The sequence below is a fragment of the Pterocles gutturalis genome, unplaced genomic scaffold (assembly GCF_000699245.1).
Source record: "Pterocles gutturalis isolate BGI_N339 unplaced genomic scaffold, ASM69924v1 scaffold23931, whole genome shotgun sequence".
Taxonomy (NCBI): domain Eukaryota; kingdom Metazoa; phylum Chordata; class Aves; order Pterocliformes; family Pteroclidae; genus Pterocles; species Pterocles gutturalis.
The window spans coordinates 20531-47150 of NW_010106142.1; the positions used below are offsets into that span (position 1 = coordinate 20531).

Genomic DNA, 26620 nt, shown 5'->3' on the forward strand with positions numbered 1-26620 from the left:
CCCCCAACAAGAGGAACAGCTTTGTGTCAGGCTAATCTGGTACCTCACCCGTGCAGTGTGTGTTCCCATTCTATGTGTGTTTCGTGATTGAACAGTAATTCTTTACTTCTGGGTAGCTGGAAGAGCTCAGATCTGCTAATGTTAACACACGCTTCCCCGCCCCCTTCCTTTCATAACTTGTGATCGCAGAGCCGTGAAAGTATGTGAGTCCCTCCCCCAGCACAGACCGATCCCACCCGGCATATGATCTGGGCTCCATGTCAGCCAGGACAGGCAGCACCAACTTGCCAGAGTGCTGCACATAGCCAAAGCGATGACCTTAATGAAAGAGAGTTTCCACGGGGCTCTTCCACCCTCTTCTGAGGTGGCCAGGGCTGACATGGCCAACACCAGAGAGAAGCGGGAGGTTCTGCTGCAATCTGCGATGAGGACAGGAGCAGTGGTGCCAAGGAAGCGAGCGGTGGGAAGGCTGGTCATGCACAGCATGGCGATGTTTGGCCGGGAGTTCTGCTATGCCGTGGAGGCCGCCTTTGTCACGCCAGTGCTGCTCAGTGTAGGGCTGCCCAAGAGCCTCTACAGCCTGGTGTGGCTCATCAGCCCCATCCTGGGCTTCGTGCTGCAGCCTGTGGTAGGTTCGGCCAGCGATCACTGCAGCTGTCGCTGGGGCAGGAGGCGACCTTACATCCTGGGTTTGGGCATCGTGATGCTGTTAGGCATGGCTTTGTACCTCAATGGGGACGTGATGGTCTCAGGTGAGTGAGGGGCACGTGCTGTGCTGACAGACAAATTTTTGAATGAAAAAGAAAAGAGGGGTTCCTTTTTTCCCTATGAAAATGAACAGTTAAAATCGGGTAGCGTGTTGCCTGGCTGCATGGAGGGAGCTTGGGAACACTGAAATCTTTGTATAGTTTCCATCCTAACGCTGCATGTTATGTATCCTGTACATCGTGTTCTGTAATTTGTGCATGTGATTACGGTATGTTATGTGTTGGTGTGGTTGCCTGAATCAGTTCATACAAGTAAAACACTGCTTAGGCCCAGAGAAGTTTTTAAGAACTAAAATCTACCTTGTTAAGATAAAAGATCAATTTTGGTTTTGTGATGTGATACACATCAAAACTGAATATCTGTTAATCGCTATTTTAGATGGATTAGTATTTGAAATACATATCTTTAATTACTGCAGCACTGGCTTGTCTCTGGAATGTGTTATGCTGGTGAATAATAGAAATTGGCAACTCCTTGGAAACAGTGTTTCACCTGGAATGTGCAAAATCAAATAGGAGTGACATCTTTAGATACTGGTATATTTCAGCTTGAGATGTAACTTCTCAAAGTCCTGATGGAAAGTTGTTGCTGCCATTATGACTTGGCAGAGGGGGGAAGCATGTGTTTTTATGGACTGATTTATTCTGTCTTTCTGGATATCGTTGGTGTTGAATATACTTGTACTCATTGGCCCCAAAAGAGACGTTACAGTCAACTCCTGATTTTCTAAAACAATGGAAGGGTGAGACAAAGAGAATAAAACAAAGAAGTACTACAAAATGCATATGTGTTAGGCTACCAGGGCATGCCGTGGAGGTGCAAAGGGGTAGATTAAGGCTAGTGATGCTCTTGGTTGTGGAGCTTGGAGTACCCTGAGCTTGTGCTGACTCAAGTCAACCTAGCACAGCTCAGCACTACACAGACACTGTTATCCTGCTTCTCTGCTGTGATTCTGGTATCCGTGCTCTCTCTTACATAACTAAACATTGTTTGGATTCGGAGGTATTGGGAAAGATAAAATGTGGTTTTTCAGGACATGGCACTGTTGCTGTCAGGGTGTTTTTCTTTTTGTAGCTTTCATCGGTGAGAGAAACAAGCAGCGGACATGGGCAATAGTCATTACCATGCTGGGAGTAGTGCTTTTTGATTTTGCAGCTGATTTTATTGATGGCCCCATCAAAGCGTATTTATTTGATGTCTGCTCTCATCAGGATAAAGAGAAGGGTCTGCATTACCACGCCCTCTTTACAGGTACTCAGATCCCTTCTTTTCCTCCCTACCTCTTGAAGGAGGGGAAGGTAATTGCATGGATTTTATTCTCACTGTGTTTCTAATCTTGAATGAACTGATCATCTGATCCCACACTTCAGTCACGAGTCTTTTGTTGCTGGGTTTTCACTACTCCAGAGAACAGCAGCTTGTGATTGCTGCTACAAGAATTCTGCTGCAGAATGCTGCAGGCATAAAGATTTACAGCAACATAGCCATTATTTAAGGACTAGCAATTAATTATTTTTAAAAAGTGAAGTAGTGTTTATTTGGCTCCTTCTGATTTTTTTCAAGTTCTTGATGAAGCAAAAATTAAGGGATGTAACTCGCTTCCTTGCCATAGCATACAAAAATGACATTTTTGACCCAGCATGTGACATAGAACAAGAGCTGCACAAACCAGTACAATTGATGTCCATTCTTCAGCAGTGCTCCAATATGTGCTGCCTTCCTGTGTAGAAATAGGAGTTCTGTAAAAAATTCAGAGCTTCACAACATCCACAAAATAAGTCCATGGTTCAGTACAGGCTCTTGCAAATGAAGTAGGAACTTCATTTACCTTTATGCATGTTTGTAATTTTGCTGAGTTACGGAAGGAAACCTGTACAGAAGGAAACCTGTACAATGCAAGCCCTGTGTTGGGAAAATGCACAGGGAAGACACAAAAGGCTGTGTACCTGTAATGTGAATCGGGAGGAGCTTCCAGCTGTGTCTGAGAGCAGTCACTGTGGAAAGACTAGACAAAAAGCAAACTAGATGAGAAGTCATGCAATCTGTGTTGATGCAGATTTTTGTGGCTAGTGAGCTGTACCAAGAGCAGAGGCATGTAGATTCAGTGGCTGTTACTCTAGTCAAGGAGAGAGATGTAGTAGCTGTTGACAACAGGCTGATTTTGGACATAGGAAACAGCTGTGTCTAGGAACACAGATTACAAGGGAACCTTAAAGCCACATGGGAATTAAATCAATACTATCCATTAGAAACTGACAGATAACATTTTTAATAATAACTTGTTTGGACAGAGAGGGGAGTGAGTCTCTACGAATAGTCTTGCCTCCAGCAGAACTCTGGTTGCAGTTTTTCCTTGGATGATACTAAAAAAGCTTGATTTCCAAATTTGGAGCTACAAATTTAGGTGATTCGTTTGTGTACTGAGCTGTGAAAAGGGATATGGGACAAATCACATCAAGTAAGACTGGAAGAGATTTCTCTGCATTATTTGGTCCAGCACCCTGTGCCCTCTATAGTGAGATCATCAGTATCTTAACCCTTCCTTATGGGTAATTACCTAACCTGTTCTTGAAATCTTCCCTTGATAGGTGTTCTGCAGCCCTCCCTAAGCAGTCTGTTCCAGCACTTCATTGGCCTTGTTAGAGAGTTTTTCCTAAAATCTGATCTTAATATCCATTCCCTACATTTTACATTATCATTTCTTGTTCTATCCATATTAGACACAGACAGCAAACTTCCCATTTCTTTTCTAGCTTCTATTTTAGATATTATTTTGTTTCCCCTATTTAGTTTCTTCTCTTTATGCTAGATATCTCCAAGATTTTGCTCACCAGTTTGCCTTCAGGTTAAGGTTTGAACATAAAACTCAATAGCTTTGCGGTTACAAAACTTAGAATCACTGAACAAGTAGAAGGAAGAGTACACATAACCAACACACAACACTCAAACTGCATTCCAATGTCATGATTACTTTTTGTCAAAACATATACAAAGACAACCTCAAACAGCAAACATTCACTCTGTGTAAACATTTAAGAACAAGCAAGGATACAGTCACCTGTAAAATTCAGTAGGATACAATGAAGGAGAGGCATAATCAGACCCAAGAGGGAAAAAAGTACAGAGCAAATTTAAGTCCTGTTACTGTTACTTTCTGTTAGAAGTAATGGTTCTGCCATACATTGTCTGCTCCTAAGCAGAAGAGTAGAAATACTTCCAAGTCCTTCAAATGCTTCTACCCTCCTTGACTCCCACGTCCCACAGAGCCAGCTGGTTGACAAGGTGTCAGGACCCCACAATGCTGCTTCCCCTACCAGAGCTCTGCACTGTATGTAACAGTGTGCATTCGCTTGTGCTGCTGCAACTGTGTGCACTAATAACAAAAATAAGAAAATGTAATAAAAATGGACTGAATGCTGGTTTTATTCACTTCAGGACACAAAGCAACATTATCATTTTACCTTTTATTCTAACTTTTCTGAGAAAATCCATAAACAGAGTTACACATTTGTATTTGATCCATTTTGTTTTCTTTTCCAAGTGGTGACGTACTTGGATTTTGATAATTACAAAACAATGCTTTTGGTTTTATTTCCTTTTTCAAAATTTCACATGGAGACGGTATTTCTGTTTAGATTCAGCTGTACAAAATACATTTTACAAAGTCAAAACTATAAGTAGTCAATATAATTAAAAAATTGTTTTGTGGAGCTTCAAAAAAGTTATAAATATCAGTAGAATTTTATTTTGTATTTATTCACTGTTGCAAAGAAAATAAAGCCTCAAATGGTCACATTGATATATTTTCAGGCATTTTTTTTGAGAGCTCTGTCCACCAGAGATGAGGATATTTTTCAAGAGAAGTTTTGGTAAACTGCTTATGTGTGTGATTAGCTCAGTATTCCCATTCCTTGTGATTAATATCTGAAGAGTGATTATTTAGTCATTTCTAGAGGGGATCACATGTTGAGGGTTTTGTGTACTGTTTGCTTATTTTATCAATGCCAGTAGATTTTTTTTCTCTCCTTTTTTCCCGTGCCCGTAGGTTTGGGAGGAGCCCTGGGTTACCTGACAGGTGCTGTGGATTGGGGTCAGACTGTATTAGGATATTCCTTGCCATCGGAATTCCAGGTGATTTTCTTCTTCGCAGCCTTTGTTTTCCTAATCTGCCTTACTGTACATCTGCGCAGTATTCCTGAAGTCCCACTCAGTTACGAAGATGAAGAGACAAAGTTCTTGTTGGAAGTGACTGAATCCTATAAATATAGCTCCATAGAGGAGGAAATCAAGAATGGTTGCTTAAAATCCACATATACTGAAATAAAGGCTGCAGCTAAACCAGGAGAATGTGCTGTTACGTCACGTGCAGAGGTAAGTGCAGAGATGATTTTTTTGTTCCATCCTTGGAGACCCTTTAATTAGCTAATGCTGACTATTTGGAATGGAGCCCTTTCACACAGACAGAAAATGAGTCCTCCACCAGGATACACACTCAGCAGAAAGCCTGCTTTTCTCTCTCTCTCTCTTTTTTTTTTATTCATGAAGTACTTCCAGCAAAAGGGATGAGACAGACTAGTCCTGATGCTTCGAACAATTGGCAGGTATGAGGGAGAAGGAGGTTCAGGTTTCTGCACTGTGTCAGTCTCTTGATATCTTCCTCATGTGAATTTTGTCAAGAGGATATACTTTGTCATTTAGTCCGACAGAATTAACATCACATTGTAGACAAAGACTACAGACCATTAATCTTTGATATGAATCTGTAACTCCCACTCATGTCCCCACACTTTCATACATAGTACATGCAAAGTGTTTGTTCCCTGGTCTAGTAAACGTTTGGGTTTGCTGCTGCTCAACATTTCACTGAGGATTTATTGACAGTACTGATGTGTTTAAAATTGCTACTTCTACAGCAACGCTACCTCACTTATGGAATTTTAATTTTATTTTGTGATGGTGTATCTGTGTCTGGCAGAACTCTTAGGTGGGAGACAACAGCGAGTACTTTCAAATCATCACTGTTATTTTGTTTCTGCTGCATTTTTGTGAGAGATTGCTTCGGTCTAAGGCAACTAGGAAAAGGTGAACCTACCTGAAAAATATCTGGAGAGCACATCTGTAGAATGGTCTTAGGAACAGATAATAGCTTTTACTGTTTTGTTGGTGACTTTTAGTGCTAGGAATCCTCACCGCACTCTCATGGTAGCCTAGGTAAGCAAAGAATAACGTATATGTTTGGCTCCTAGTATAACAATAAGTGAGGAAATAGTTGCTTGTTGTTTTAATTTCACTTCTGATCTCTTGATGTTATGTATATCTATCCTTCGTATAGGTCTTGATAAATCAGGTAAAAAATACTGAGTATGTGCACATGGTTATAAGTTAGAAACCTACATTCATGTTTAAGCTACAAATAAAAGGAACTTATTATCTTTCACTATTTATCATTTGCATTATAAGAGCACTCAGTATCTCCAACCCCCCCAAAAAATTACTACACAAGATACAACACAAAGGTAGAATAAAAGATGAACACTGCCTGATGAGAATGCCAGGCAAACACAGAGACAGACAGCAAGCAACAGTTTGTCATGAGAATATGGCTATCCCACTGCAATGCTGTCCCCGATTCCCCACCACAGGCCAGCTTGAGCAGCTAGCATCTTTCACCAGCCCTGTGTACCCTGAGCATCCTCCACATTGTCAGAGATGCTGAGTGTCACTGGCTGCTTGGGCTCTAAAGAGAGGAAGGTAAATGAAGAAGAGAGAGCAGATGCAGTGAAAGCGAGGGGAGCAGACTGTGGATAGGAGTCACCTCTACCTTGGCAAGAACAAGTTCCACTGAATCAGGAACGTCTGACACCCGAAGTAAAGCTCTGGCATCCACTGTGGGCACGCTTGAGCCATTGTCCTCCTCTCTGGTTTTAGCCAGACAGCCTGTCAGAGACCCACAGTGCTTTGATCTGCCTCATGTTCCTTTGATGTGCCTGGGCATGTATAAATTCTAGACACTTACTGTCTCAATGGTCTATCTCTTGTGGTGCATGTTTTCTGAGTTCATTCATTACTCTAATTGTTTCCTTGAAGAAATGGTTTGGCTTCCTGTTTTTCTGTGTCTCTTTTTTTGCTGCAGGCATCATGGCTCTTCATCTTCTAAATTAATGACTGTGCTCTTACACACTAATAGCTACCAAGGTTATTAATGAAATTTGACCTGTTACAGTATGAACAGACATCCAAAGTGATTCGTCTTTTGTTCTTTGGTTTGGTGCCAAATTACTCAGTATCTACTGCCATGAAACCTGTCATATTGATTCGTCTCTATCCTTATGAATTCCCTTAAGCCTTGAGTTGTAGTGATTTTACAGAGAAAATGTTTGGATATTGTGAGCTTTTGAAGGATAAGGCACTTAAATGGAACCAAACTTCAACATGTCATTTAACTAGTGTGGGGTTTGTGTGTTGGTGTGTATTGAATGTGTGCATTAAACATTTAAGTTTCCATTTCCACTCTCTAAAATATGTAAATAGAAAGCAAGCATTTTTATCCAGCTGTCAATTTATTTGTAATTATTACAGCAGTGTCCTTTGTAGTTCCCTGACCTTATGTTAACACTGTGATTGGAAAGGCTGTTTTAAAGAACTGTGTGGAAGAGTTGAACAAAGGAATTAAGCCAAATCAATGATAGTAATTATCCTTGAAATAACACTAATGAGTCAATGTGTAATTTTTTAAAATGTTTTTTGTAACTGTAGAAGAATAGAAAGCTTACCCCATTAAAAAGAGACAGTGATGCCAAGAGAAATTCCAAGGGATTTGGACAATACGCAGTTCAAGGTGGAAGTCAGCAACTTGAATTTTGGCATTCCTATGAGGATTAAAAACCTCCCACTGGAGCAAAGTATTTTCCAACTTTATATGTGATGGTTATTCATAGAGTAGCTTGCAGCATAACCTAGTTCAAAGGGAAACAGAATTGTGGAAAATAAGCAGAACATTGAAGGAAGGGGAAAATATAATTATCTTACAGAAAATTGAAGACAAAATTCAACTTGCCGGTAATAAACATATATAATTGTGCAGGAGCTTTAAAGCAGTAAGAACTGTGTGTCACAAATGCCTGACATAAAGCATACCTACAGTACTAAAAAGAATTCAAGTGATAGAAGTGCTCTGATGAATGTAACTGGAAAAGAAACTGAGAGAGTGTTTTTGGGCACATGGCTCAGACAAGGAGGAAAAAAAGGTGGGGCATGGAAGGTGGTGGGAAATTTAGTTTTTCCCCATCACTGAGTTTTGTTAACCAGCACCAATAACATTTTGATTTTGAAAACAGTTATTTCTCCTATAGGATGAAGTGTTCAGGTGCTGGAGCTCATGTTCTCTGGGTGCTAGGATTTTCAGTGGTACTGCATCTCCTGTGACGTATCACAGTTTCTCCTTGCTTCAAGGAGAGGAGGACAGCACATAGTGGAAATCTCATTATATGCCAGAAGAGGTGAAGTTTTCTAGGGAATTTAGCACATAGAAGGGAATGGTGATGAGACCTCAGAAGTGCCGTATTCCACAACTGATACATTTTAATTCTCGGGAAGCATTTTGAGTTTCATTTTTTCCATGGTAGCTTTACATTTTCAGTTTAGAGCTGATTGTCTCCATAAGGAAAATGCTTTTGTTCCTGTTTTTGTGGGGTTTTTGTGTTTGGTTGGGGTTTTTTTTTGTTTTTTGGGTTTTTTTTAACTCCACTGAATCTGTTTTGGCAGAAAATTTTCACTTGGTTCTACAAGAAAATAATAATCATACTGATTATAACAGGAAGAAAGGTTACATCCTTGCTGATATATCCCAGCTCTCCCAGAGTTTCTGTGAATCTTTCAGATTACTTTATTAGGCAATGGCTCTACAACTCAAATATGTACTGAATGACATTCAGTATGCAAGCAACCTTTCCTAGCAAAAAATAGAAGATTTTTGAAGTTTAGCAGTGAAAGACGCCGAGACCTTCTTCATTTGCTGTCAGCTGTTTCATCAGCCTTCGGGGCAATAATACAGTATTATTGTTAAATACTTGCTTTTAGGAACAAAGGCAGATGACCCTTAAATCACTCTTGAAGACTCTTTTAAGCATGCCATCCCACTATCGCTATCTGTGTGTGAGCCACCTCTTTGGATGGATGGCTTTCTTGTCCAACATGCTCTTCTTCACGGATTTCATGGGACAGGTAAACGCATAAAATCCTTTTGCTTTTCTTTCCTCATAGCATCTCCTCCTCCACCAAAAAGAAACAAAACAATGTTATAATTCTGAAGAAATGACAGTGCTGGCAGAGCCAGTTGCATCTGGGTGGCTCAACAAGAGTTTTGTAAAAGAGCTAATTGCTCTCAGCCCTCGCTCTGAGCCCGTCTGTTGGATCTTTGGGGAAAACCTTTTAGTATTTGTAAGGCCATTTGTGTCTATTTAACTGTTCCAAATGAAGCTCTTGGAGCTGTTCCAAATACATCCATTCTCTGCTTTGGCTTCAGAGCTGCCCCAAGATGGGCAGGTTTCCTGGCTAAAGAAATGCTGATGTTGCTTGGAGGCAGCTGGCCTTATTCTGGTGTGTGGGCACCATCGGCACAAGCCCCTCTGGCCTCAGGCTCTGCAGTTCTTTGCACCCAGGGAGCTAGTTGGTAGCTGAAAGCTCTTTTCTCATCGAATTTGGCTGTCCCTGCCATACATCTTTAAACCTTTCTCTGAGTCCTTTCTGCCAGTAATTATTTGCCTTTGTGATACCCTGTGCTCCCTTTTCCGTGCCATTCCCAGGCAAAAAGACTTTATGTCCCTGCCAGTGATTCTTGCCTACACGATCCTGTCTGTCTCCTTTCTCACTGGGTGCAAATATGCTCCTGGCACAAATCCTCTCATTGCCACTTCCTTTTTGTCTGTCGTTTCCACTCAGTGTTCCCAGTTCCTTGCCCTTTTTTGTCTGTGTAAGAGAGAGGGAGTTTTTGTTTCCTGCAGTGTATGTAAGCAACTGAAAGAAAAAGTTTTGCTTGTATAGGTAAGGAACAATTATAACAATGAATAAGACAATTACTGGGTGGGAAAATTAGTGTGTTGTGGTAAGCCTGAAAGAGAAAACAAAAAAAATAACTGTTGATAAATTAGGTAAAGAAATGCTAAGGCAAGAAGGCAGAAGTGGAGAGAGAAGGCAGGGGGAAATAAGACACTCAAATGAAAAAGAGTAAATGAGTCAATGGAGAGTGGACTGGTCAGGCAGAGGCAGAGGGTTAGTAATAAGGAGGAGCCTGGGGTGTGAGAGTCTGGGAGAATTGACTATGAAATCTGGAGAACTGTGAAGGGATGGTTAGGGTGCCGATTACAAGATTTCTTGAGTGCTCATTATCTCCCTTACCAGGGATGACTAACCCCTGGGTTGGGTACCCTGTTCCCGTAAGAAGGAGGTGTTATATACACGCAGTCCCTCCTTGCCTTCTGTGATCTTTGTGGTCTCTTTCAGGTTGTATACCAGGGTAGTCCTTATGCACCTCATAACTCCACGCTTTACCTCACCTACAGAACAGGGGTAGAGGTGGGATGCTGGGGACTGTGTATCAATGCAATTTCTTCATCAGTCTATTCGTGTAAGTACCAAAGGATGTACTCCAACACTGTATTTTGAAACAGTGTTTAAACTGTTTGCTATTTACTGCTGTTTAAAAAAAATAAAGCAATGCCAAATTAACTGGGACTTTTCCACGTTAAAACTTTAAGAAATGTTACATTCTCAGCATTGTTAGAAACGTGTATCTAAACATGAAGAGTTCCTGACCATGTGATGAGGGGTCACATTGGGAGAAAGGCATTGTTCTGCATGTGAACTGATCCTGAACACTGAAAATCATCCTGAAGTTAAATGCCAGACTAAAACGGATGCCATGGGCATCATTCTGGGATGCTCCTTCACCTAGCAGTGCTGTAGCTGTAGGTTTTCGAAAGTCCCTCTGATGGCCTCTCCCCATCTGCATTCCTCATAAAATAACTTTTTCACAGTGCAGAAGTTCTTGCCAAAAACTTGAACCTTGCTCTCCAAAATTATGTGTGAATATGCTAGCACAGTTCCCCAGATAGTTTTCATGATAGCTCTTACCAAGGATTAAAAAAGTTATTTGTGATCCAAAAACTCAAATGAGTAGCATTTTGGGGGCTGAACTGAGCACCTAGAAGATGCTTGAGGGAAATATTTTCCCCTTTGGAGCTTAACTGCAGGCGTTTCTGTAGTGCCTTTCTCAGCTCAGACAGAGGTTGATGCCAAATGTTTGCATTATAATCAAACAGCGGAAATGTCTGAGTTTGTCAATGAGCGCAGTTCTTCCAGAATGGTTGTTAACTACTTCTTCTCTGGAGTTGGCTATGCCAGAATAATACTATCTCCAGAGAGAGCAAGTATTTTTTGGCAAGTTTATACCTACAATAATTTGAGACAACTTCCAACATCAGTAAGATTTTCTCCTTCATTGCATATTACAAAATAAATCCCCTTAAAGGAACTCCATGATGAAATGTGACCTGTTTTGTTTTAGCCTTATTAGCATTTTAACTTTCTTTCACAGATGTGCAGAACATCCTTCTGCCATACATAGGATTAAAGGGACTTTATTTCATTGGATATCTACTTTTTGGATTGGGTACTGGATTAATTGGCTTGTTTCCCAATGTCTATTCCACTCTGGCTCTATGTTCCCTCTTTGGCATCATGTCCAGCACACTGTACACAGTGCCATTCCAACTCATTGCAGAGTACCACAGGGAAGAAGAGGTGAGTTTAATGTCTGAGGAAGGGTAAGTTTATATGTGTCTGGGTCTGTTCAGTCTATTTTAGGAGAAAACTGGATGGAACTTGTGAACAGCTTTTAATTTTAACTTCAAACTATTTATGAAGATACATGTTATGAATGGAAGGTTTCTGACAGAGAGAGTTAGGGTCCCAGCTCCAGACTCTCCAAACGGTCCTGCAGTGAGACAAATAATTATTTATCATCATAACTGAAACAAAGCCAATCACAGTACGTGTTCAGGCGATAAGCAGGTAACAGGGCTCCACTTTGTGTTGCCTTCAAGTGCTACCTTCGTTATACCCTTCTTTCCAGCTGTATTAGCTGAGGACTTGTATTCTGAGTTCCTAAGGTTAATAACCACACTGTAAAGGCTGATAGAATTAACTGCAAAGTTTTACAAAAAATGTTAGCTAATAAAGATATGAAATTCACATACAAACAGCTTTATATAGTTCAGTATTAAATTATATACCACATTCTCATGATCTCTCTAAATGTCTGGGGTTGGTTTTTGGTCCTTCACAGCATGAAATCCTATTTCCAAGGAAAATCTGGAAAAGCTTGCATTCCTTGTATCGTGTTACTGGGCGCAGCAGGATCTTCATGTCTTGTAAAGGGTTGAGCTCTTTAATGGAAAAGTTCTCTCAAGTGTCTCTTAAGTTAGTGAGAGAGCTGGAAACGAGAAGAATTAAGGAGAGTTGGGAGAACTTAGGAAAAGTTCTCATTATATCTGGGGATATGTGAAGACATTAATAATGGAAATGTTGAACTATTGAAAAACAACATAGAAACATAGTTGAGACCAGCACAGGCTAGATCAAGTCCTTGGTAACATGTTCTACTGTTCTGTACAACTTTTAAGCATCACCACCTGAATGATGAATACAAGAAAACTCTTAATTATTCTTTGGAATCCTAGGAAGATGTCTCAATATGCTTAAATATTTCATAGATCTGATTCCTAATATTTCAATTAATTTCTCTGTTCCTTCCAATAGAGAATGATCATGATGAAGAGTTTTAGAAAGATAAAACAAAAGACAGGGAATGAACCCAGTTTAGGGTGAGATCACAACCCAAACCTCAGGCCAGCCAACTCAGAGAGGGAGTAAAGGCAAAATCATAGTCTAGCTCTGATTCAGAGCTTTTCCAAGATAGAAGTGAAATAAATGATGCTGAAGTGTTTATGGACTTTATATTTAGTAGGCTAATATATTCAAATATTACTTGTAAGACAACCGATTATTTCTTGTTTGGTGTATGGTACTTGCTATGCCAGATGTTAAACGACATGTGTTAGATCTGGTATTAACAGAATTAAGTTTATTTCAAATCTTCTATAATGTACGAGATACAAAAAATAAAGAGGAAATATCAAATGCAAGATTGTATTCATTTACACATTCATATAATTGTGGTCAGAACTACTAGCACATAGGAACACTGGGCACAGCCCAGCAGAATAGGTATCATTCCAAAAAATTGATGTCTAAAATAGGAAATACTTCAGATGAAAGGACTGTATCATTCCAGAACAAAGCACAGACATTTTCCTCACTATCCAATATACCAAAATCACATGCTGAGTTTGAAAATGCTGCCATTTCAACTCCTGTCCTGTGCTGCTGTTCCTTAAGATCCAAATTCAATTTTGTACTGGATTAGGAAGAGACTGACTGGTACAAAGCACAGAGCTTTGCGTGGTAACAACTCAAAGGTAATTTAATAGGTCTTGTGACAAGCAAAAAACATCTTAATGGCTGAGGGCATTTGGATACCAGAAGACAGCAGCACAGCTAGCGTACAGCATCTTGTTTGTTACAATACAACCTTCTCCATTCAACAGCCTATGCAAGAAGAACGATAAATATGTAAACTATCACATAATTTCCCAACAAAACAGAATAGTTCCTTCCTTTGGGGGAATCACAGAGCAGGTGAAGTTAGGAGGGACCTCGAGACATCATGTAGTCCAACCCCACTGCTCAAGCAGGGCCACCTGGAGCAGGTTGCCAGGGTCATGTCTAATCTGGTTTGAATATTTCCAAGCATGGGGACTCTACAACCCCCCTCATCAGTCTGTTCCAGTGACGAACTACCCTTGCAGGGTACTTATATATGAGATGCTTGTATATAATAAATAAATATATTTTCTCTGCTGTGTATATCATAGCAGATATAATCAGTAGTTAATAATGGTCTTCTGTAAGGTAGAAGAATCCTAGTCTGAACATTTATTTTCAGATCTTTTTTTTCCCCCAGCAATAAAAGCATTATGTTTAGATTTTAGTGCTGAACTCTTTTATGTGCTTTGAGGCATAACTTCAGAGCACAGTGCTCCATTATAACAAATTATGATCTCTACACATGTGGGACATAGTATGACTCATATTAACATCCCTTTGAGGCTCTCCTTCAACCATGGGAGTTAGAGCTAAATTATCCATGACGGGGTGTCCTGTACTGTGATATGTCAGTTTGCCAAGCTCAAATAGACCTGAACTTCAAGGAAATGGCTAATTTTTCTGACCAAGTTTCATTTCTTCCCCTGAGAGAATGGATAGAGGAAAAACTGGAGATGGGAGAAACTGGACAATTTAGGGTGAGCTTGGGAAACTCATTATCACTTGTAAAATCTCTGTTTGAATTCCCTAACTTCTGCGGGACAAGCAGAAAAAAAATAAAAGAAGCAGAGGGCTATTGGCCTGTCTTGCTGCACCTGGGGACATGACAGTGCTGAGAGCTGCAAGTTGTTGGTGCTGTCTAATTTCACTGGGTTTTGTTTTGTGCTTATTTGCAGAGCCTGAAGCTGCAGGATGGGGAACAAGCTGGAGAGCATGGGCGAGGGAAGGGCATTGACTGTGCTGCTCTCACCTGCATGGTCCAGCTCGCCCAGATAATTCTTGGTGTGGGCCTGGGGCTCTTGGTTGGTGTTGCTGGCAGCGTGGTCACTGTGATTTCGGCATCTACAGTGGCACTGATCGGCTGCTTCTTTGTTGCTTTTTGTGTTCGATATGTGGAGTAGGACTGTGTGAAGCGATTGGAAAAAATCTTCCCAGGGGATTGTTTTCATTCTGGGTCAGTAGCACTGGTGCTGTTGCCCTGCTGATACTGCTGGGACGTCCTCCTCTCTTACCTGCTGGGAATGCTTGCATTTCCAGAGCTTTACAAAATGGAGACTTGATGAAACTGGTTGCCTAATGCCTCAGATTGAAAGCTTCTGTATTTTGACTGCTTTTTTACTTCAAACAGTGTCTTAACACGCTATCACATTACACGTGATGGTGTGTATGCTCAATGCGCTTCACGAGGAATCATTATGAAACTCCTCATTACCAATTTGTGGAAGTTAATAGGTGAAGTATATGAGAAACTGAAGAAGTAATACAAATGGACAGGGTTAGGAAGAAAGTCATTATTTATCTTGTTTTTCAAGTATCTTAAGTTTGGGGATATTCCCTCTGGTAGCCAAAAGCTGCAAGAGGATCAAACAGGTGTCAGAGCCCATGCAAGGTGCAATTGTGTCATGATTATTAGTACTGTAAAATGGGATCAGTTAATTCCCATGTACTGCCAAAAGCAGATTTGGGTGTGAACGATGATTGGAATATAAAAAAGACTGAAGCCTATTGTTTAAAAGCATAACTGTAAGGTAATTATTTTGTACTGGATACTGCTGCTTCTGTATGAATGAAATAAAAGTACTGACTGAGTTTGTAATGAAAGTCTGCCTAAGGCTGCTCTGCAAAACCATATGTAGGCACCTAAACAATCCATCTATAGGTAACAGCTTCCATTTCTTCCTTCTTAAAAAACTGGCCTCTTGACTTCGATACTGTACCTGAAAAAATAAACTTGGCCAAAATAAGAACTTTATGAGCGGTTGTAAGCCACTTAAATCTTGACACTGGATATGACAGTATTTACCTTAAAGTAGCATCTCTGTTTTCTGTATTTTCCTTCACACATCTAGCTTTGAGTGAAATGGCGTTTGCTCTTTACAGAATATTGTAAATAAATTCAGTTCTGCCAAGCACTATCAGGAATAATTGCACAGCAAATACTTAAATTAATTTACTTGTATTTAATTGCATCTGAAGCTTCATTGTTTTTTAAATAATATTGCCACAGTTTTAAAAATCCTGTGTTGGTGAAAGTGATACACTGTATTTATGCTGTGCTGCCTCTGTCCTGAAAACTGTTGTATTCATTTGCTGTGCTACATGCTAAGCCACATGGAGCCATCTGCTGATGCAATATTGTTAATGAACAGTGACACAAGCAGAGTGTTGCCAGGTATGATGTTTCTTTGGTTTTTTTTTCAAATGTTGCACATGTGTAATCCACACTGTTCAGTCAAATGCACTGTTGAGCTGATCAGCTCTTAGAAGCTCTGCATAATACAAGCAGACAACACCACAAATAAATGCTTACATTCTGCAGAGATGCACCAACTTCATCCTTTTTTTGTATGTTTTCAGGAGGAGCGTGAGTGATTTGTTCTCAGGGAAAGCAATTTTCCCATAGGCAAACTCTTATTAATTATAACAAGCCTCAGCCACCTCTTCTTGTTGATGATTCTGTCTCCAGTGTAGACCCAAAACAGGGCTCAGTGCATGGCAAACCTTACCCTTCTTCACAGCTCCTTCATCCTGCCTTATGAAAAAGCCACATTTTATGATGTCTTTCTTTTTGTAGCTCTTCATGAATTCCCCCTCATGGCACACCCATGGAAGAGAAAATCTTGAAAAGCTGATGAAGCACCTTGTAAACCTATGCTCCAAGAGCCGAGGCTGTAAAGCTCCGATTCTAGTGTGAGGCTGGGAAAAGGAATTTGCAATGTTTACCTCTGTCTTTGTCAATATTTTCTTTGTGGTTTAACACCATCAGAACATTTGAATGGTCAGTGCCATCTCTGCTCTGTTACACAATGAGAAAGCTGGCATTGATGCAGGCCCACGGAGTTACTGTAGATCTGTAGCAACATAATAAGAGTTGTGAAACTGCAGAGAGAAGAGAGATGAGACCATCACATATAGCAATGCTTTTATTTACAAATTTGTTCAGAGAAAGCTCTTTCAGGAACTCCCATTATAATTGTTCTTGTGATCTTTCCTTTTAAACTTCACTGTGCTACAGTACACAAAACAGAATAGAGTTAGTTTTTCTTTGGAAATCTCTCTACAAAAACATCCTTTACTTGTTTCTAAGACCTCAAAATAATATCTTTCTTAACAGGTCTTCATCAAAAATAGCAAACAGACAAAAAACTATGTAGAGTTGGAAAAACGGCTTTTAAAACAGAAAAATTTTATTGTGCTCGTTCTGAAGTTGAAAATGTATTTGAGGTGTTACTGAAAACAACCTAAAATGTTACTAATACATGAGAAGGTATAAAATAAGTATTTATTTTAGCAATAGAAATGCTAAAATGTTAAAAATGTTAAAGGCATTGAAGAACAGTACTGTTAAGACATTCCACCTTTTCTGTCCTTTCAGTTCAGGACTTGAGCTTTCAACATGATCAGTTATTGTACTTAATGTCAGCTTTTATTGCAATATGGTGAGTTTCAAAGTTAGATGTACCCTGAGTCTGATCTTTCTCATCTGGTTTTATTTCCATATACATAAAAACAAATAACTAAGGATCTCCTCTATATCATGTTTACACAAACATTATGTTTAGATGAAGATGAGATGTCTTGAGATAACCAGCCCCCTTCCCTCCCACTTTGACAGAACTCATCATGGCTGAATGAAATGAGGCAGGAAACAAGTCTGTCATCCTATCTTCCTCAGACTTTCCTTTTTCTTTCTCTTATGAATGACTGACACTGATTCCCATTTAACAAGCATGAATGTCATGCAAGCAAATAATTCAGGGAAGTTTTAGTTCTCTTATTTAGAGGTCTTGCAGTATTAATAACATCACAACTGGGTTGGTTTTGGTTTTGTTTTTGTTTTTGTTTTTGTTTTCTAGTGCTCATTCTGTCTTTCACAGTGGTCTCATTAAGTTTCTTTGACTTCCTTGAAAACAAGCAACTCAGGTGCTTTGTGGGAAACTGTTTTCTTCCAGGTAAACTACACATGTCAGGATGCATCATAAATGTCTTTGCCTCGGCAGAACTCACAGCTTCAGCACTGGTGCCCATGAATTGGTACCAGTCCCTGCAGCATGTCAAAAAGGTAGGGAGAATGGTGTAAAGAGAAGATGTGGCATTGATGACATTGGATATTTCTGAACTGTAGAGGGATTGCTTCATGGAGGAAAAGGGTGGAATTATCTGGTGTAAAATGTCTTCAAATTATTTTTGGCATGATAAAGCTATAAAAAATTACCTATCTTTAAAAAAACCTTTCCCCTTTAAGTTTCTAGCGTTTGTTTCTTATTCCCTAGCCACTCCTTCTTTGTTTATTTAAGCAGCGAATGTTAGGGGCCACTTGTCCAGGACTAAACTGTGAAAAGTGATTTGTAATTCTGTTGCCTTCTACAGTGTACTCAATTTCATATATTGTTCCTTTAGGTATGCAAGGGCTGTTAATCAGTTGTATTTCCTACAGTTTCTTCTTGGAAATGAACTTGTACCTTCCCATGTATTAATATTTTACCTGTGTTTTAAAGATAACAACCTCACATCATGCAGAGACATCAAACCAGAGAGTATTGTCTTGTCTCACTCCAGATAAGTACTTGCAGTAGTGGGGAAACAAAATTCAGTGCTTTCTACTCTGGATTGCACAGTACACTGAGATAAGCAGATCCTGCCTGTTATTTTCAAGGAGAGAGATCTGTGACCATTTCTAACACACGGACTGCTTTTTAAAAGGATAATTAGCAAAGGTTATGTCTGTTCCAAGGAGGAGAGGCAATGGGGCTGCTCTCTTTCTAAGGATCAAGTACTTTTTTCCCCGAAGGCTGGGTGTTTGGTTGCCCCCCGGTGTTCAATGACATTATAGCACTTCTGCAGGGTGTAGAAGCTGCCTGCCTTCCCTTGCATCACTTTCTAACCCCAGCACTGTCCCTCTGTGTTTCATCTTCCTCTGAAGTTTCCTTATAGTGATGCACTGCTGCATTTCAGTTCTTTCTTCGTGTGTGGATAACAAGTGAAGATGCTTGCGACTAGCTGTAAACCAGTAGTGTAATGCCAATGAAGACAGTTCCACAGGGATGGTGGTGGTAGGAGCCCACTGAGGACAGGCTTAGCATCAAACTCATGGTAGAATCTGGCCTTTGAAACCTTCAGTGCTAGTGCCAAGAGTCAGCCATGTAGTGCAGCCATGTCCCATTTGTCTGGCAGATGAATTTTTGTGGCATTGTTTCTCAACAGGTAAGGTGCATCAGGAGGCAGGGACAGGAGTCACAGCACACAGAAAGGATCATAGGCAGTGTCAGGCTCTTTGACATCTGCGTTTTCAGGGCATCTCTGCTCATTAGGTGCTGAGGAGGAGAAGGAGAAACAGCAGACCTGCAAGGTCTAAAGAGTAGCATGAGGGAAGGAAAACGTTCTGTCAGAAATGCCTTTTGTTAAAAGGCTGGGAGCACTAGCCTGGAGTTGCATGGCTGGCAGATCACCATATAAGTGCAAATGTATCTAAAATTATTTGTTTTGCTTTTCAACATTCAGATCTTTTTGTTTGTTTATTTGTTTTTTTATAAAAGAACTGACATATTGCAATACAATTGGCAAGTTATCAGATTCCAGGGATTTTAAGGGCTAAAGTACTTGTTTCATTAATAAGTGTTGAAATTCTAACACCCAATCCCAATAAGCAGACTACTAAGAAATATATCACAAATCTTGCTGGATTGCCATAACATTGCAAAACATGGCAATAAAACAGTTGTTAAAATTATAGATATGTCTGACAGAGAGATGGCACCTGATCAAAAGGTGGTGTTCTCTTCTGAACAGGAATTTTGCTTTTTTTTTTGGAATATTTTACTTGGAATGACTTTATATCGTCAAGTATGCTCAAGATTCAAGATTTCAGTCTGTCTCTGAAAATGTAATCCCAAATCTTAAATTTAAGGTAGATTTTTCTTTTCACTGTTTATCATCAGCTGTACAGGTTGAACAGTTATTTGTACAGCTGCGCAGTTATTGAGCAGTGCTGTAGGATCTCTCTTACCTTCAGTTCAGGAGCTCATGGGTAGTACTCTATCTCTATATGCATCACTGGATTTGCCCATGGATAAAGGACTGGAGTTCAGCAAAAAATGCCTTTTGATGGGCAAACAGAAGAGTATATTTCTTCTGAGCCCCCTCAGCCATTTCAGCAGAAAAAAAAAAAAAAAAGCATTAAGAACATTTTTGAAATCTGTTTATGACCACAAACAGATAACAGATGATTTGAAATACACATTAGGAGATGATTTGACCGCATAACGTTTTTAGTGTTTTTTCAGAATAAATGTCAAGCAAGACAGACGTGTGTTAGTTCTACTGTATTGGAACAAAGACATACTCATAGCAGTTTATTTGCCATCACAGAATCACACAGATGCACAGAATAGCCGGGGCTGCCTCTGGAGATGACCTAGTCCAATCCCCTTGCTCAGTGCAGAGCTGCTAAAGCAGGCTGGTCAGGCTGTGTCTGCTCAGATTCTGAGTATCTCCAAAGATGGAGATTCCACAACCTCTTGGCAACCTGTTCCAGTGCTTGGCCACACTCACCATTAAAAAAGTGGGGGTTTTCTTCTATTTAAATGAAATTTATTCTATTGTGTCTTGTCTATTCCCCAGACAACACTGAGAAGAGTCCGATTCCATCTTCTTCAACCCCCACCCCCACCAGATGTTTACACACATTGATAAGATTCCCCTGAGCCTTCTCAGCTCCAGGATGAAAAACCCAATCTCCGTCAGCCTTCCCTCACATGGCAGATACTCCAAGCCCTGCATTGTACTGGAGCCTCTCCCGTAAGTTCATCGGCTTCTTGCACTGGGGAGACCAGAACTGGACATAGCATCCCAAATGTGATTTCACCAGGCTGAGCAGGGGGGAAGAATCACCTCCCTAGATCAGCTGGCAATTCTCTGCCTAAGGCATTTCCCTTTGTTGAACTGGCCGGGGTTCCTGTCTACCCATTTCTCCAGCCCATGGAGGTCCCTCTGAATGGTAGCCCAATCCTCTGGTGTATCAGCCACTCATCCCACTTTTGTATCATTTGCAAACATTCTGGGGTGTACTCTGCTCCATCATCCAGACCATTAATGAAGATGTTGAAAAGGATTGGCCTCAGCATTGATCCTTAGGGCACACTGCTGGTCACTGCCCTCCAGCTGGACTTTGTGCTGCAAATCACAATTCTCTAAGCCAGCAGTTCAGCCACTTCCAATCCAGCTCACTTTCCGCTTATCTAGTCCATTCTTTATCTGTTTGTCTATGGGGGTGTCACAGGAGAGAGCATCAAAAGTCAAGATAAACAACATCTACTGCTCTTCCCTTACCTGCCAAGCCAGTTGTCTCATCACAGAAGGTTACTAGCTTGGTCAGGCATGTTTTCCCCATCATCTGAACTCCAGGCAACTTGTTGGTAGCTATGAAATGACAGCAACTTTATTATCTCAATTTTAGGATTTGGCCTGAAAAGAAAATTGAAGGTACTTGATTTTCAGACTTCTTACCTAAGCTGATCAGAGACTTTTTCACAACTACAGAGAGAAAGAAGTAATTTTTCTGCAAGATTCCAGTTTTATCCAACATTAAGTTAGATGTGACTTCTGAATGGAAGTGGAAAGGTTCCTTGAACAATGATGATAGAAGTCAGTGTTGAATAGTTGATTTGATCGTTGGGCAACGAGTGTACTCATTCAGAGGGTCTGTGCAAGGAACAACACAGGTCCTTGGAGAAAGAGTATCTCATTGTCCGAGGGAATGGAAGACTGAGGGAGAGAGTTAATATCTGACTGAGCTACCTCTATTATATTATTTCCCACGTTGAACAGTCTACAGTTGGTCACCTTAACCTTCTGTTAGCATTCCCCAAGCAGGTAGGTCAAGGTTTCAAAAAACCTTGCACAACTATATAAATTGTCTGTCTCCAGGTGGTTTTTTGGCCCAATTTGTTCAGGAATTCTGTGAGTCTGTATTTTACAGTTAAGATTTTGGGAAGGACTCTGAGAATATGCATAAACATAGAATCATAGAATCATAGAATGGCCTGGGTTGAAAAGGACTATATGATCAACTAGTTTCAACCCCCCCGCCATATGCAGGGCTGCCAACAATAGGCTGAGAAACTTGCATATATGTGTGGATTTGAAAAAGCTGGTACTAAGGAAAACAACTCCCTGAAACTAGGAAACATGTCTAAGGCATGTTACCAGATACACTTTAGCAAAGGAGTGAGTTAACTGGCTGCCCAGCATTTTCTTGCAGACCTGCTGCTGCACTGACTGATGCTGAGAATACACCTGGAACAGATTCTTCTAACTGCTTAATCATGCATGATAAAAAGATATTTTCGAGAACTACTTCTGAATGGATTAATCAGAATTCTCTTTTGAAGCAAGGGAGAAATAACCCTAACTAAAAATTGGAGATCCAAGCTCCCAATCTAATGACCTTGAGCTGCACCGCACCCATAACTACACCTGCTCAGGCTCAGGGATACCGATTAGATCACAGCTTCTGCACAGGCATGCAGTTGAATAATCAAGTTTTAAAGCAGACTGTCATGCACAGGAATGAAGGGAACTTGATTTTTTTTACTGCTAAATTGAGTGCCAAAATAATTCAAAGGAAAAGTGAAATAATATTTCTACTGAAGAGGCATTTCAAAGGGAAACCTGGAAATGCAGTTGGAGGTTGTTATTACATTAAGAGCCTGGTTAGTTATTTGGGGGCAGGAAATACTTAAAAGTCCTTAGACAATCGAAGCCAGTGTCTAAAGAGAGTATCTGGGCTTTAAAGGTTCTTTCAGTTTGTCACTAGGTGTCAGCCTGCACCTTCAGGTCCCTATCATCCCATAGCAACGTGCGCCTCTACCAGCACCACACCAGGAATCTCCAACAGCAGGAGGCTGGTCACAAAAATATCTTCAAAAACTCTGTAAGTGTTGTTTTGTATCCTTCAGCTGTATTTATTTTAGTCAATGAAAAGGCAACTGTTACAAATGAAGACATGAATATGTGGAGGAAACAGGAGTGGTTTTGAAGAGTGCTGTACTGATCACTTAGGACATCCCCAGATAGCCAGTAGGATTTGTTGCTGTTAACACGCGCTCTCAAAGCAGAAGCTGGAAAGACCCTCTGCTGAGTCCACAGGCCTGATGCTGTGTGCACACACAGAGCAACTGACCCTTCTGTCCAGGCTGGTACCCCTGCCCATGCAACACAGAGCCCAGATTTCAGGCACTGATAGTCGGGACTCGCAGCACACATGAAGGAAAATTCCTCTCTGCTCATGCACAGCTAGAGCAGTGCTCTTTGGCTGTGCTGGACACACACTTACTCATGCAGCCCAAACTGCTGGTCTGGCCTAAACCAACATTTGTCCAATTGTGGACTAGTTGTGCCTCTTTCAAACAGCAGATTTATGACTTACACCTGGTGGATCAGGGGCTTAAAAGAGAGCTGCCCTCTAAGTCAATAGTCCAGTCCCTACACACCCAAGGCATTTTCCCATTTGAGTGATTTGCCAAACATAATGTTCTTATGTCTTTAGTGACTAGATACCTGGGGCTTCCTCTGAACATGGTATCTTGCTAGTATTCTGGGCTGACCATGGGTTGCTCTGAACATCATCTATTTTACTATGTTGTTTTGCTGTCACAAAATTATGTCTACATTGACATCCACAAAAGCATATGGGTTTTGTCATGCTGAGCACTGCAGACGATGTCTTTTAGGCAATTTGCTATCTACTGAAATTCACAGTTATGCTTTAGACACCTGGATAGCTTTCTGTGAACACAAGAACATTTAAGCACCAGAATAGGGACTAAAATTCCAGCAAGCCAAGCAAGAAACAATGCTGTACAAAAGCAAACACTAAGAAGAGAGTCTGGCTTTGAGATTCAGCCCCTCTTCTAAATTTAGGTACTTCCTCCTGACCTATGGAGACACAGTTAGATTTCTCTGAACTCTGGAGTTTGGTGTTCATGGTATCCTTTTCTCACACAACCATGTGGCTTTCTTCATCTGATAGCACAGGCATTAGGGCTTTCTCCCAGAACACATGAGATCCAAATGCATTTCTTGCAAATCCTGTAACACATTAGATTTATAGGTCCAGAAAGCTGTCATGTTCTTGAATGGCATACTGAACCTTTAATTGAATGAGGACCTGGGAGCAAGTCAACCTTTGTCCTTGGAAAGGGGAGACCTAGAATTCAGACCTGAATCCAATTTCTCTTCTGTATTTACAAGTTAAAAAATCTTGGCACTTCCTCTTTGGGTGACCCCCAAAGAGGAACGCCTCTTCACTATGCTGCAAAGCAGCGTTCAAGGACTTGCTTTCCCTTTATGATCCAGCAATGGTGAGCAACACATCCAACAGGGAACTGTTTCACACCAGAGGATTTGAGCATATTCATGGAGTAGCCCAACGATTCAGTCATTCCCCAGGGATGTGGAAGGGGGAAGCTGAGTCTCCTAGGCTTGGGCAAAAGCTCTGCCCACTTATTTAGTGTTTCAAAAGGGAAGAGGAAGGAGCACAATCTGCACATGCATTGAAAGTGGGACAGGAGAAGCATATCTAGACATAGATGAAAAAGGATGGGGGAATGAGTTACATTTACAGCCCCCCCCCCTTAATGTGGCCGGCCACAGGGCGTTCTTTGTAGGGATCGAGAGCTGCCTCCCTTGCTTAGAATACACACTGCACAGTCCTGACTGAGATATCCCCATGAAGCACAGAGGTAAATGCTACAGACTTAAGCAGATTTAGGCATGCTCAGCAGAAGACTTCTAGGCACAAGAATTTTTACTATAAAAAACTTTAAGTACCTACAGACTTCATCTGGCAGCCAAGTCAGGACTTAGTAACTTAGAGGGGCAGTTGTACAGTACGAGGTGCTCAAGTTCTTCTGTGGATATATCTGAGTTCTTCAGAGTCTTTGCATCTATACAAGTATGTCCATCAGCTGCTAGCTCACTTCTGCTGATCTTCCCCAGGCACCTGTATCTTCCCAGTGAGCAAGTGCCCAAGGATGTAGTAGAAGTCTCTTCTGCCTTGAAAAAACAGAACAACTTCTCCTTGCAAGTAGCAGAACCAGCTGCTTCCCAACCAAATACAAATTTTACAAGAGTTACCAACATGAGCAGTAAACAACAGAGTCTGCAAAGCACAATTGCCACTAATGGCACTGCAATTTTCTCTGGACAGGAGTTTGCTCCACTTCAGTACTTTGAGGTGACAAACAACCCTCTGTAGAAACACTGCTTTTAGCAGAGTCAGGCAGATGTTGGAGGCTCACAGGGAAAGGGGCTGGAAACAGAGAGGGGTCTGAATATTGTATTTATATATTAATCCCATATGAAGTACTAGGGACTAACAAACTTGTGTTTTGACAACAAACCCAGAACTGTTGCATTTTCCCATCTTTTAAAAGAAATATTTTGACCTTTTCATTTTAAATAATTTTTTCCTCATAATTTAAAAAAATATTTTAAAAAGTAAATATATAACCTTGTAATAAAAAGTTTCACAGCTTAAAATTACACTTTTTCATCCCCTTAAATGTTCATTTCAGATTAACCTCAAATTATTTCCCAGATGTTTCTCTGGAATACAGGCTGGGACAGGCATTGTCCCTGCCCTTCTCCAGGGTGCGAGAGTACTGAACTGCAGGCTCTAGGGCTGCTCACACCAGAATAATTGAACTGGAGCTAACTGAAACACTGGCAAGTATCAGCATACACCCTTAACAATTTAGCAGAACAAAAACCTTTGTGTTTGGTTTTAGTTGAACCCAGAACTATCCCAGAGCAAGCAGCTTGAAGTGGCTATGATTTGATTCTTTTTGTCCTTTTTAAAAAATGTATTTACAGTTGTGCTGATTTCCTGGAGTGAAATACAAACAGTCTGAAGAACATCAAGAGCAAAGCCTGCAGCCTCAGTACCCAGGGAGAGATGCCTGCCTTGCTACAGATGATTCGGGGCTGTGGGTCCCCCCCACAAGCAGCCTGCGGAGAAGCCGGGGAACATGAATGTCAGGGGGCTCACACCCTCCCCTCCAAACTCAGGCAAAGAAACACTTCTCTGTGAAGCTGCAACTTCTGTCCTTGGGAGTCTCCTTGGCTGTCTGTGTTGCTCTATATCCTGGCAGCAGCAGAGGGGATGGAGGGAGCTGGAAAAGCCGATCCTGCACAGACCTGGAGGGGAGCACAGTGGTCTTTGTCCCCTCTCTTTCTTAGGTTCCTAAGAGAGGGGAAAGGGGCCAAGCTTAAACAAGCAGGAGCCTTGTACCCACTTGTCCTGGCTGTTCCCATCAGGGCAGGTGTGAAACAGGACATAGGCTGCCTGATCCCTGTGCCCTCACTGGAGCCCGGGGAGCAGTGACCACAGCCAGGCTGGCAGCATTTACAATGCCATGCAGCAGTGAGAAAGCAGCCGAGCTCCCTCCCCCTGCCACAAACACACACGCAGGGGGCAGGAGGGCTGCTGGCCCCCTGCTGCTTACACTTCCAGGCTGGAGGGGACACAGCCGAGGCCACCCAGCCCCTCTCCTCCCTATGGTGCCTTGCAAATCCTGCATCCCCCCTGGCTGGAGTCCCATCACCCTCCACTATTCCTGTTCCCCAGAACAGGTAGAAGCAGTAAAAAGCATCTCCTAGAGACACCCCAATCCCCAGTGCACCACCACTGCCTCCTCCTGCTCCTCTTCCCCAGTCTGGGGGACATTTTCAAGACAACAACTTCCATCAACAAGCTTCTGAGAGCAAATACTTTCTCAAAAGAGCATCTCTCACACAGAAGCCCTCCTTTACCCATTCCTCCTCCCCTTGTCCCAGGGCCACATCTTGCACAGGCCCCACAGTCCCACCCCCCCCAGAGCACCCTGTCCATCTCAGCAGCGCTGGTCCA

At 41.3% G+C, this 26620-nt stretch overlaps 2 protein-coding genes across 2 annotated transcripts in view; one reads left to right on the top strand and one right to left on the bottom strand.

Moving 5' to 3' along the window:
* Positions 1-313: 313 nt before the first annotated feature.
* SLC45A2 (solute carrier family 45, member 2) lies at positions 314-14612 on the top strand. Its single transcript, XM_010087692.1, has 7 exons — positions 314-752; positions 1843-2019; positions 4814-5139; positions 8848-8991; positions 10270-10393; positions 11363-11568; positions 14388-14612. Exons 1-7 carry the CDS (start codon positions 314-316, stop codon positions 14610-14612), a joined length of 1641 nt encoding a protein of 546 aa, XP_010085994.1.
* A 3255-nt stretch (positions 14613-17867) lies between these two features.
* Positions 17868-26620, bottom strand: part of RXFP3 (relaxin/insulin-like family peptide receptor 3) — a 10257-nt gene continuing 1504 nt past the window's right edge. Inside the window, exon 3 of the mRNA XM_010087694.1 lies at positions 17868-17912. Coding sequence (XP_010085996.1) covers positions 17868-17912 — 45 coding nt within the window. The remainder of the gene's footprint in view (positions 17913-26620) is intronic.